The 12,132-nt window shown below is 55.7% G+C and overlaps 1 protein-coding gene across 1 annotated transcript in view; it reads left to right on the top strand.

Moving 5' to 3' along the window:
• The window catches only part of SLIT1 (slit guidance ligand 1), a 151,287-nt gene that overhangs the window by 109,946 nt on the left and 29,209 nt on the right, over positions 1-12,132 (top strand). The window contains exons 12-21 of the mRNA XM_081104895.1: positions 271-342; positions 1,028-1,171; positions 3,444-3,607; positions 4,237-4,260; positions 4,407-4,551; positions 5,312-5,386; positions 5,568-5,711; positions 8,689-8,832; positions 9,152-9,318; positions 10,482-10,614. Coding sequence (XP_080961021.1) covers positions 271-342; positions 1,028-1,171; positions 3,444-3,607; positions 4,237-4,260; positions 4,407-4,551; positions 5,312-5,386; positions 5,568-5,711; positions 8,689-8,832; positions 9,152-9,318; positions 10,482-10,614 — 1,212 coding nt within the window. The remainder of the gene's footprint in view (positions 1-270; positions 343-1,027; positions 1,172-3,443; positions 3,608-4,236; positions 4,261-4,406; positions 4,552-5,311; positions 5,387-5,567; positions 5,712-8,688; positions 8,833-9,151; positions 9,319-10,481; positions 10,615-12,132) is intronic.

Raw genomic sequence — 12,132 nt, 5'->3', positions numbered from 1 at the left:
CGGTTAATGATTATTCTGCAGTACTAACCGGTTAGTAATCCGCATTATTAACCGCTTAATAATTAATCCGCATTGTTAACCGGTTACTGGTTAATCCACATTGTTAACCGGTTACTGATTAATGCAGATTAATCGTTAACCGGGATACCGAGAAAGGACAGGGGACTCTTTCTTAATCACTCTACTGCCATCTGCTGGCAATTTGTTATCACAGACCTCCAGCCTGGCGGGCTGTCCGCTAACTCTCCCCTTCTGCTGCCTTTTCTCCAGGGTCCTCTATGGGAACAAGATCACAGACCTCCCCCGGGGTGTGTTTGGCGGCCTGTACAACCTGCAGCTCCTGTAAGGGCCCATCGGATGGTTGCTTGGGTGGGGCCCTGGGAGGGAGCCAGTATTCCTCTGGCCTCCCAGCCTGCCTTTCCCACCTCTTTGGGGTGTGGGACTCCCCGGAGGCAAGGAGCGTGGAGGATGCAGATGCAGTGGGGCTGTGAGAGGCTTTGGGGCTCTGCAGAGCCAGAGAGGCGACGGACTGATGGCGGAGGCCTGAAGGAGAGGCTGCTGCGACGCAGGCTGGTCCTAAGGAGGCCGGCAAGGCTGCGGAGAGCTATCCACCACATGGGTCGCCCGGGCCAGCTCAGCCTCCTCGAACCAGGAGAGTTCAAGCAAGGGCTCTCCCCCAGGACCCAAGAGGCACGGAGCCCCTCTCAGCTGCCTGGGACCCCGCGGAACTCTGGGACCGGGGAGGAGCCTCCCACGGCCTTTGGGAGGTGGCTTTGCCCCGATGCTCCCTGGTTTCCGGGGATGCCAGGGGCACCTCTAGCGGTTCCTTGAAAGAGAGAAGAGGGGGTGGCTGAGCTGGTCCCCGTGCATGGAGGAGGCAGTCAGAGTTCTCCACGCCTGTGCGTGGAGTGGGCACCCAGAGGGCCAGATCCCTGTGCCTGCTCGGCGCCCAGGAAGGTGCCCAGGACGTGTCGGTGAGTCTGATGCTGTGCCTTCCCCTCACCACCTGGCCCTGGTCTGCCCACAGGCTCCTGAACGCCAACAAGATCAACTGCATCCGGCCGGACGCCTTCCAGGACCTGCAGAACCTCTCGCTTCTCTCCCTGTACGACAACAAGATCCAGAGCCTCGCCAAGGGCACCTTCACCTCCCTGCGGGCCATCCAGACCCTGTGAGTGCCCTCTTCCCCCGCCCCCCCCTCCGCCCAGCAGGTGGACCTAGGGGGAGGCAACAGCCTCCTGGTGCAGGCAGCTAACCGTCTTGACCTGTGCCTTTTTCTCACCACAATCATCTCTTAGGGAGGAAAGACCACAGGCACCGGGTTAGACAATCCTGGTTTCAAATCCCAGCTATGTCTCATATTGGCTATGTGACTCTGGGCAAGTTAATTTGCTTCTCTGGGCCTCCGTTTACTTATTCATAACATGAGGATATCATCTTCATAAGGTTGTTATGAGATTAAAGGGGATGTTTGTATAGAGCTTAGCGTATTGTAAATGCTTCTTAAATGCTGGCTACCGTTAATAATAATAGTATTAATAATATCAATGTCCACTGATTCCAAGACACATGTTTCTACATTAACAGCTCTGAAATTGGGGTGCATTGCAACGTTGACAGCATATCATTTAATTGACATTTTGTTCTTTCTTGATAATACATAAAAGTACATCTTGCAATGGATAATGTCTTAAATCAGATAAAATCCAGTAATGGCAATGATGATTAAAAATTAGAGAGCAACGGCACTAGGAATTTGTTTTCATCTTTTGTTAGAGGATATTACAAGCGTATTAAAGGTGGCACTGTGACCCAGCCACTACTCACCACCCAGCTTCACTCAGGGCCAGTCTCCTTTCAGCTACACTTCCCCTCTTCCCTGCCTCCCAGGCATCATTTATCATCTATCACTTGTCACTCCACACATATGTATAAAAGGCAAGGACTCTAAAAACACAACCACATCACTATTATTATATCTTGAACATTTAAAAATTAATCCCTGGATATCATCAGATATCTCATTACTGAATTTCCAAGTGTCTCATACATGTTATACAATTTTGAAGGCAATGTGCTGGAATCAGGATTTAAATTAGGCCTGTGCAATACAATTGGCTGGTATTGGCGGATGTATCACTTCAGTTTTTAATCTATAAGTGTCCTCTCCACTCCCTTTTCCTTGCAGTTTGTTTGTTGCATACACTGCATTATTGGTTCCGTGGAGTTTCCCCCCGTATGGGCTTCCCTGGTTGTAGTCCCCATGGCGTAGTTTCACACACTCCTCTGTCCTGAACACAGAAGTTTACAACTGGGAGCTTGGCCAGGTTCCAATTCTTTTCTTTTTGGGGCAAAGTGACTTCATAGGGAGGACCATGCACTTGCACAGGAGGCACATGGTGTCTGGTTGTCTCTCTTTCTGTAATTAACGCGGCCATTGGTCTGAATGCCTGGCCCCACTCGTTCATTAGGGGTCCTGAAATGGAGACGTTTGAACTCTAACGTTCCTTCTTCGTTTGATAATGCGGTTGTGGTCATGCTTTTATAACGAGTCCTTATTTCCAGCTGGCATGTGTCTGGGTAGGGAAGTTTCTTGTCGTCTTCTGTTTGGTTGAACTAGGCACTTCCTGGTAGGTGGCGTCCTTCATTCTGCGTCTTTAACCCCGGGCCCTATAGTTTGACGCGATGTGCTGGCCTGTGGGCCCGATGGCGTGCCCTTCATGGGCGTTGATTATCAATGCGGTCGTAGCCACTGTTGTCGTTGCCATCCCCGCCACAGTGTTTATCCGCTGAGCTGTGCTTTCCCTCAGATAGCACCTGCACGGAGTCCTGCTCCCTGGGGACCCCGCACGTTGGCTGGGATGTCAGCCGCGAAGACAAGCTCATTAAAGCCCACGAACCCGCCCGCAGCCCACTCCTGCTAATTGATTTCCTTACAGCCGGGGAGAGGAAGGGGGCGCACCACGGGGAAATCTTGTCAAGAATGGGAAATTAGAGGTCACAGGCAAGGGGCGGCCTGTACAATGGCCCGGAGGAGGCAGCCTGGGTCCTGGTGCCTGCTCTGCCACCTCACCTGCGGCAGGACAGCGGTGCTCTGGCCTGGCCGCAGGTCACTCCTGCCTCCATTCGTGTTTGTGAAATGTCCCCGGGCAGAGGGAGGGGCAGGTGAGAGCAGGAGTGGGGACAGGGGGGCTGGCCGGGGGAGTGTGGCAGGGACAGCTGGGGGCCCCAGAGCTGCCGAGCCCCTCTTCTCTGTGATGCTGGGCAAGACTTCTCTGAGGGTGGTGGGTGCCCCCAAGCGGTGCCCTCGGGTGGTGCGTGTCTCCCCGGGGGCCAGCCCGGGCTTCAGGCTGCGAGCCAGCGGGGAGGCCTCACTCACCCAGGGGAGGTCAGCGCAGACCCGGAGCCCCAGCTCTGACCCCTGCCCTGCCCCCTTTGCACAGGCATCTGGCCCAGAACCCTTTCATCTGTGACTGTAACCTCAAGTGGCTGGCGGACTTCCTGCGCACCAACCCCATCGAGACGAGCGGGGCCCGCTGCGCCAGCCCCGGGCGCCTGGCCAACAAGCGCATCGGGCAGATCAAGAGCAAGAAGTTCCGGTGCTCAGGTAGCTGCCTGCCCCCCGTCTGTCTTCCGTTTGCTCGGGGACCGAGATACTTCCTGGCTGGCTCCAGCAAGGATGTCCCGGGTGTGGGCCCCAAATTGTGGACGTGGATCTGAATGGTGTTCGATCCCACCCCTGTTTTACCCCAAGCCTGGGGAGGGGAGGTCGGAGGAAGGACCCAGACAAGGACCCAGGTCCTCCACCCCCAGGCCAGTGCTCTCGTACCACTTTCAGCCTAAGACCCTCGGTGGCCTGGGACCCTCGCAGAGAGAGAGCGGCCTCCTCCAGGTCCAGAGGCAGCAGAAACAGCTTCTGGCCGGGGACAGGATGGGTCAGCTTCAGAGCCTGGATTCTGGTCGGAGGCCTGGTGCCCCCCAGCCCCATCTGTGCCAGCGCACGGGAGAGTGCCCGTGGCGTTGGCCCTCCCTGAGAGGTGTAATTGGGTGGGGTGCTGTCCCAGCATTGGCCTGAGCCAGGCAGGGCTTCTCCACACAGGGGCTGGGCAGGTGGGCCCTGGTCTGGGACCCCAGCCTTGTTCCTGGGGTGCGTCCAGCTGGGCAGTGGGCCTGGGGCCTGGGCTTTCTTGCAAGTCCTGGACGATCTCACTAACGTCATGGTGTTTTCTTTTGCAGCCAAAGAGCAGTACTTCATTCCAGGTGGGAAAGTGGGGGAACCGGGGGCCGTCCAGGTGGGACGGTGGCTGTAGGGGGGCAGGAGGCTGGGGCAGCAGCCTGAGGGGGTGGGCGAGCCTGCTTGGAGCCGGCCCCGGCCCTCAGCCCCGGCCCTGGCCATCTCCCCGCAGGCACGGAGGATTATCAGCTGAACAGCGAGTGCAACAGCGACGTGGTCTGTCCCCACAAGTGCCGCTGTGAGGCCGGCGTGGCCGAGTGCTCCAGCCTGAGGCTCACCAAGATCCCCGAGCGCATCCCCCAGTCCACCGCCGAGCTGTGAGCCCCCCAGCCCCGCGCACCCCTCACTCGCCCCTGCCCCTGCTACTCTCACCCCTCTGTGCCCCTCACTTGCCCCGGCTCCTGTTACTCTCCCTGCGCCTGCTCCAGGCTCTCCTCTGGTTGGGCTCTGTTTGGGGGCCACTGGAGACCCCACCATAACAGCTGCTGGCTTTGCAGGAAGCAGCCCCCTGTGGCCCCTTTGCTTCTGACTCACAGCCCTACTCACTCTTGAAGCTTTTCTGGCATCCGGGGCAGGTCACCAACCTGAACCAGGGGTGCCGTCTCGCAATGATGCTTTGGCCATTTTGGGGGACACGATTTCATTAGCTGAAGTTGGGGCTAAAGCTATCCTTTAACTATTTCTTTCCTCTGTCTAAAAATATAAATTGGTGCACATATATAGATGTCCCAAGAAAGGTAAACACACACTTGGAATAATTATAAAGGCGGTGTTTATTAAAATACATTTTACTTTTAAAATTGAGCTATCAGCTGTTAAAGCGTGTCTATATTTTGGGGGGACACCCTGTGCACGCATGAGCATGGATACCTACGCACATACCATTTGTATGTGTAAATTTTCATAGCACTTTTAATGTTAACAATATCCCCATGCATAGCTCCCCTCCTCCCAGCTCCTTTGAAATAGGGTCAGTTTGCCTTGCCAGATAAATTCTCCTGGGGGTCCCCTTTGTCTGAAAGATACTTCAGTGTCTGTCATTTACGGTGTGTAAGTTCCCTCAATTGCCTCTTACAGGCGATTAAACAACAATGAGATCTCCATCCTGGAGGCCACTGGCATGTTTAAAAAACTCACCCACCTGAAGAAAATGTGAGTAGCCCATTGGCGGGAAGGGTGCAGTCAGGACGCTGGCCGGGGATGCAGAAGGAAGATTCTGGGTGTCGGGAGCTCCTGCGGGGTAGGGGGGCAGGGCTCCTGTGCACAGCGATTGGGTGTCGGAAGGGGGTCGGGGTCCTGAGCTCCGTCATCCTCCCGCCACCTCCTCTCCCAGCAATCTGAGCAACAACAAGGTGTCAGAAATCGAAGACGGGGCCTTCGAGGGCGCTGCCTCTGTGAGCGAGCTGCACCTGACCGCCAACCAGCTGGAGTCCATCCGCAGTGGCATGTTCCGCGGCCTGGACGGCCTGAGGACCCTGTGAGTGTGTGGGCCGGGGGAGGGTGGTGGCGGGACTTTGGTAGGGACTTCGGTAGGCAAAAGCCAGAGAGCGGGTGTCTGCATTAAAGGGAAAGGAGAAGAGGGTAGGAGGCCCCCTCTCCCTGGCCCCAGTTCGCAGGAGGAGGGGCAGCTGAGGAGCCTGACGGCAGTGGCCAAGTAATCAGACGTTGGTGACTGTGGTGAGGCCTGTGTCTTGTTCCCTGGGCTGCGGCCGGTGCCTGGTGAAGGGGTGGAGGGAGGCGGGCCTTCCGGAGGTCCCTCTCCTTGCCCAGTGGTCAGGCTGCAGGAGCACACACAGCACGCGTGTTCCATTCGGGAGCACCGGCTCGATGGCAGGCAGGAGAGGCTGGTGGCCCCAGGGCGGGACATTGCAGAGGAGACGCCATGGGTGTAGGTGGGCGAGCAGTGACGGCCCACCATTTTGGGGATGCTGGGGTCCCCTGAGCCCAGAGCGCACCAGAGCTAACCAGACATCAGACCCAGTGGGATCCCGGGTCTCCTGCCCCTCCTCTAACGGTGCAGTGGGCCACCCTGCCCAGGCAGCGCCGGCTCCTCAGTGGTCATGCGGACCTTTAGCGTGTCCAGTAGACAGTGCCGTCCAGTCGGACTTCCCACTGTGACGGAAATGTCCCTCGTCTGCACTGCCCAGCACCATGGCCCCCAGTGGCTGTGGAGTACTTGGCGTGTGTCTAGTGCTGCTGAGGCACTAAATTTTAAATTTCATTTCCTGTTATTTTGGATTTTATTTCCTGTGTATGTATATGTATATGTATATGTATATTTTTCTATTGATTTCAGAGAGGAAGGGAGAGGGAGAGAGAAATAGAAACATCAATGATGAGAGAGAATCATAGATTGGCTGTCTCCTGCACGCCCCGCCCCCCCCCCCCCCCCCCCACACACACACATATGCACTGGGGATCAAGCCCGCAATCCTTGACTGGAATTAAACCCAGGACCTCAGTCTGTAGGCCGACGCTCTAGCCATTGAGCCAAACCAGCCAGGGAAAAATTTCCTTTCCTTTCAATTGATTTAAATCTAAACAGCAGCCTGTGGCGAGTAGCTGCTGTGTTGGGCCGCACGGTCTAGAAGCCCTGCCTGGCTTTGGAGCCGGCCCTGCAGCAGGCTCCAGCTTTGTTTCTGAGCTCCCGTGGAGGTTGGGTGAGGTCCGTGAGTGTAGGAAGGACTCTCTGGGGATTTTTTTCCATTTTATAAAAAGTGGATTTTATTATTTGCCGTGTTTTGCAGTTTACTTTTTCCCTTGCGAACAGTGTGGCCACTTTGCCAGGCTGTGCACCTTGTATTTCTTGAGTGAGGGTGCCGAGCAGTCCCTGGGGTCCTTTCTGAGGAAGACTTGGGTGGGGACAGAGGAGAGGGGAGGGCTGGCGCTGGGACAGAGCAGAAACGCCGTAGCCCCTCCACCCTGCAGAAACAATGTGTATGCCTGCATACACATGCACACACGCACCCACATACGTGCATGCATACAGACAGACTTTTTCATGGATCCTATAGTACGTTTTCTTTTGTAACCTGCTTTTTCCTGAAACACAACATGAGCACCTTTACAACTCATTAAAATGTCTTTTACAGCATCACTTTGAATGTTATTGGAAATTTAGACTATTTCTGATGTCTAAATATAAGCAATGGTGTGATCGGTATATTTGTGATGCAGTTCTGTGCCCGCCCAGGATTATTCCCTTGGGAGGGATCCCTGAACGCAGACTTGCTGGGCAAGAGCACACAGTGCCCTTCCCGGGAGGTCCCACGTCGTTCTCTGCCAGCCAGGCGTGGAAGTGCCCGGTTGCCCACACCCTGCCGGCCCTGGGCAGCACCACTTATTATTATTATGTTTTTATTTGTAGTTTGGCAGGCAAAGATGTGATATCGCTAAAATGTCTTTGATTCCTATTAAGTTTGAACATTGTCTACGACTGCTCATAAACCATTTTAATTTCTTTTGGGAATTGCCTATCCTGTGTGAGGCTGGGTTTTGTTTTTGCTTGGGGAGGAGAACTGAGGCAGGTTTATCTGAATGGAAACTTTTACAGATATAAACGAGGAGGGAGGTCATTGTAGGTGGAAATCCTAGCCAGGGACAGCAGGGCGGTGTGGGCCTGGGCAGCAGGTCTGCAGGACAAAGGAGTGGACAGTGTGTCGCTCTCTGAGGGGGCAGGCAGGTGCTGGTGTGGGGCAGGTTGGACAGGCTCCAGAGGTCTATGGACATGCTAAAGAGCAAAGCATCTATATATATATATATATATATATATATATATATATATATATATATAGAACCTGAAGCAACTGTTAAGACCAAACGACCAAATGGTCGACGGGTCACTATCATGCGCACTGACCACCAGGGAGCAGATGCTGAATGTCCCCTGGTGGTCAGTGCACTCCCACAGCCAACCTCCTGTGGCCCCTCCCCCCCAGCCAACAGCCCCGATTGGCCCTTCCCCGCACCTGGCTGGCCAGCCCTGATCACCCCGATAAGGACTGAGCAAGACAGTCCCAGTTGGCCCCGATCGCCAGCCAGGCTGAGCCCGCCCCCTGCCCCGCCCCCCCCCCCCCCCCCCGCGTGAATTCGTGCACCGGGCCTCTAGTTTAAACATAATTCTGTGGGCAGTATGGAGGCCGCTGAGGGCTTTGGCTGAAGAGGGACACGACTGGGTTAGGTTTGAGGAAAGTCTCTCTGGTGTTGAGGTGGAGCATGGCCTGGAAGCGGGGAGGCACCGGGCACCCAGGGAGTGAAGGAGAGGGCTGCAGTGAGGCCATACGGGCCAGAGGCAGAGGAGGGCACTGCTGAGGAGGGGGCACAGGTGTGGAGGGTTCAGCTGCTGGGGCTCAGTGCCTGCCGGGGAGAATCCGTGAGCTCGCTGGTGGTGGCCAATGCACCCCTCGGGCGGATGGCCACAGGGCACAGCGTGGGCTCTCCCCCACCCGCCCCAGGATGCTGAGGAACAATCGCATCAGCTGCATCCACAACGACAGCTTCACGGGCCTGCGCAACGTCCGCCTCCTCTCGCTGTACGACAACCAGATCGCCACCATCTCCCCCGGAGCCTTCGACACCCTGCAGGCCCTCTCCACGCTGTAAGTCCAGCCCTCCGCTCAGCTCTCAGCTCGGGCTCTGGCGGCAGCATCTGCACCTGGGAACCCCGCCCACCTGCCCTCCCGGGGCACGTCTCCCTGTTGCTTACTTTAAAGGACCAACTCGGGGATGTGTGGTCCCCGGGGTGTGTTGAAACCTGGGGCTCACCAGGCTGGAGTGCTGCCCTGGGCGAGTGGTTGGCTGGGTGTCTGGGGGAGTGTGGGTGGCTGTGTGAACAGTGCGTGGCGGGCAGCAGAGGGCTTTGCTGGGGTCGCCGAGACGGGTGGGTGTCTGCGTGGTCACACAAGCTGTCTCTTCCAGAAACCTCCTGGCCAATCCTTTCAACTGCAACTGCCGGCTGGCCTGGCTGGGCGACTGGCTGCGGAAGCGGAAGATCGTGACCGGGAACCCGAGGTGCCAGAACCCAGACTTCCTGCGGCAGATTCCCCTGCAGGACGTGGCCTTCCCTGACTTCAGGTGTGAGGAAGGTAACTCGGATGCCCGCCCACCCCCCCTCTCCCCTGCCAGGAGGCAGGAGAGGGAGAGCTGGGCCAGGCCAGAGGGAGGGGAGTGGCGGGCAGTGCCCTGTGACAAGCCCTTGAGTGGAGAGGCCGGTGGGGGGGAGGCTCTGTTGATGGGGAGGAGCAAGGAGCAGGGAGGCAGCTCTCAGTGCTGCACCCACCCTACCCCTGCGTGGTGGTGGTGCTGTGGGATATAAGAGCAATAATATGCTTATTGTTTTTAAAATGGGAAAATAGGGATAATAAAAAAGAAAGTGAACATTACCAATTATCTGACTTTCAGAGAAAGTCCCACTTAACATGTTAGTGGATTTTCCTGATATAAGTACATTTAACCCAGAGGCCTGCCCCCTGGCTCTTACGGGTTCACTCTGTCCGGCCTAGGCAATGGGTACGGAGCCCACCTAACTGTCGCCAGACCCGAGCAAGTTCGTTAACCTCCCCAAACCTCACCCCACGGATCTATTGGGAGGGCTCCTGTGTGCCAGGCCCCGCTCTGGGTACTAGGTTCCTTCAGTGAACAAAGAAGAGACACGTCTCTGTCCTCACATCCTAGGGGTGAGAGTGGCACCCCTTACTGCACTGCTAAGGAGACTGTTCGATAGTGTCTAGCGCAGCCGTGGGCAAACTACGGCCCACGGGCCGGATCCGGCCCATTTGAAATGAATAAAACTAAAAAAAAAAAAAAAAAAGACCGTACCCTTTTATGTAATGATGTTTACTTTGAATTTATATTAGTTCACACAAACACTCCATCCATGCTTTTGTTCCGGCCCTCCGGTCCAGTTTAAGAACCCATTGTGGCCCTCAAGTCAAAAAGTTTGCCCACCCCTGGTCTAGCGCATAGTAGGTGCTCAAGAAAACGTGTGGCTGCCACCCTCTTCTCTGCTGTGTCCAGGGCCACCTTGGGTCCGAAGTAGAAGAGATCGATCCAAGACCTGTATTAACCTCACAACAGGTCCAAGGGGCTTTGTCCCTGGTGGGGGAGTGGCACAGCCAAGAGGAGACTTATGGCGCCTGAGGGAGGGCCCGAGTGGGGCTTCTGTTCTGAGGCTCCGCACACAGGGCCCTGGCTGGATACAGGAGGCACTACGAAGGCCTGCCCCTCACTGACGTGGCTTCTTCCCCAGGCCAGGAGGAGGGGAGCTGCCTGCCCCGCCCACAGTGCCCCCAGGAATGCGCCTGCCTGGACACCGTGGTCCGATGCAGCAACAAGCACCTCCAGGGCCTGCCCAAGGGCATCCCCAAGAACGTCACAGAACTGTGAGTAGGAGAAGGTGCCAGGGCAGATATCAGCTGACTAGCGCCTCGAGTTAGGGCCTTGCAACGACACTGGTTCCCAGAAGCCTTTGAGCTTTGCTTTGACCCCCCCTCTGCAGTCCCCTGAAGGTGTGAGTCACCGGTGGAAAGCGCTTCATTCCTTTAAATTAAGCTCTGCCTTTAAAAGAAGAAATAACATTAATTTTTTTCACTTTACATCATCTCATGAGCACTCTGCAATGAAAACTTCCACAAAAGCGATTTTTACTGGCTGCATAATATTCCATCACATGACTCTATGATGAACTGTATAACAGATCCCTCTTTGTTGGATATTTAAATTGTCTCCATTTTTCTACTGTCATGAATAACACCGAGATGAGTGTCCCTTCGGTGAAGAGGTTAGCCAAAGAGCGGTGCATTGTCAGGGCTCCCGCTGCCTTTGACGGCCTTCCAGAAAAGTTGTTTCCTTCCCACTCCCGCTAGCCGTGTTGGCAATGGCCCGCCTGCCCTCCCATCAGCACTGGGTGTGTGGTGGACGTCCAGTTTGGTATCTGAACTCTTGTGGGCGAGGATGGGAATGGCAGGCCCGGCTTCTTCAACAGGCACTTCCCAGTGGAAGGCTCTGGTCAACCCCCAGCTCTACCTGTCCCCTGGGATTGGTCCCTCCAGGCCTCCGTAGCCGAGCTTGTCCCCATGGGGAGAGCATGAAATTTTCATTTTATTCTTCCATTACCAACAAGGCTGGCTATTTCTTGACACACACACATCAACCACTGCAGTCCTTGTCCAGTGACTCACCCACCTCATCGCCTGCCGTTTTCTGTTCCAGCATCAGAATCCCAGTTTTCTCCTGGGTATCTCATTAGCAACTCTAAGGATGCTGGGAAAGCCACTTGACTTTTCTCGGTCTCGGTTTCCCAGCTGTAAAATTGGGCTGCTTGGTGTATTGAAGGGCTGCTGAGCAGAACCAATGGGATGGGGGTGGGGGAGGGGTGGGAAGTCACTTTGTGTGACAATAGAGTGATGGGTCAGGGCGAGGACAGCACTGATGTTGCTACTCCTGAAGCTGGAGCCGTCCTGAGGGCTGCAGTTGGTGAGGGTCCTGTGCAGGGAGCCCCGCTGGGGCGTCAGCAGCTGTCACTTGGGTCACTGCTTAGCAAGGATGGCTGGTGGCAGTGATGGTGGGGGAAGGAGGGCAGGCCTGAAGCTCCTTGAATCCCGAGCTCTACGCTTTGGGGAAGGTTTAGGAGAATTTTGGATGGGTGTGGCTTTATGGACTCTGACTTGAGCGGCATTGCATAGAGTGGGTCCCAGAAGGTTGGCAGGACAGAAGGCAGCTTCCCAGGAGCCCAGGATTGAACACTGGCAGTGCCCACAGGGGAGGAGGCTGAGAGGCCGAGACAGGGGAGAGGAAAGGGAGCCAAAGGAGGCTTCATGTCTCAGTGGCTTTTACCAAGTTTTTTGGGTGGCACCTGCCCAAAACGCCTAAAAGCTTTATGTATTTTCTCCCCCATTTAG

This window comes from Myotis nattereri (assembly GCF_964212035.1).
Source record: "Myotis nattereri genome assembly, chromosome: 13".
Classification (NCBI taxonomy): Eukaryota; Metazoa; Chordata; class Mammalia; order Chiroptera; family Vespertilionidae; genus Myotis; species Myotis nattereri.
Note: the sequence above shows the minus strand (reverse complement) of the source record. Positions and strands in the feature narration are given on the sequence as shown.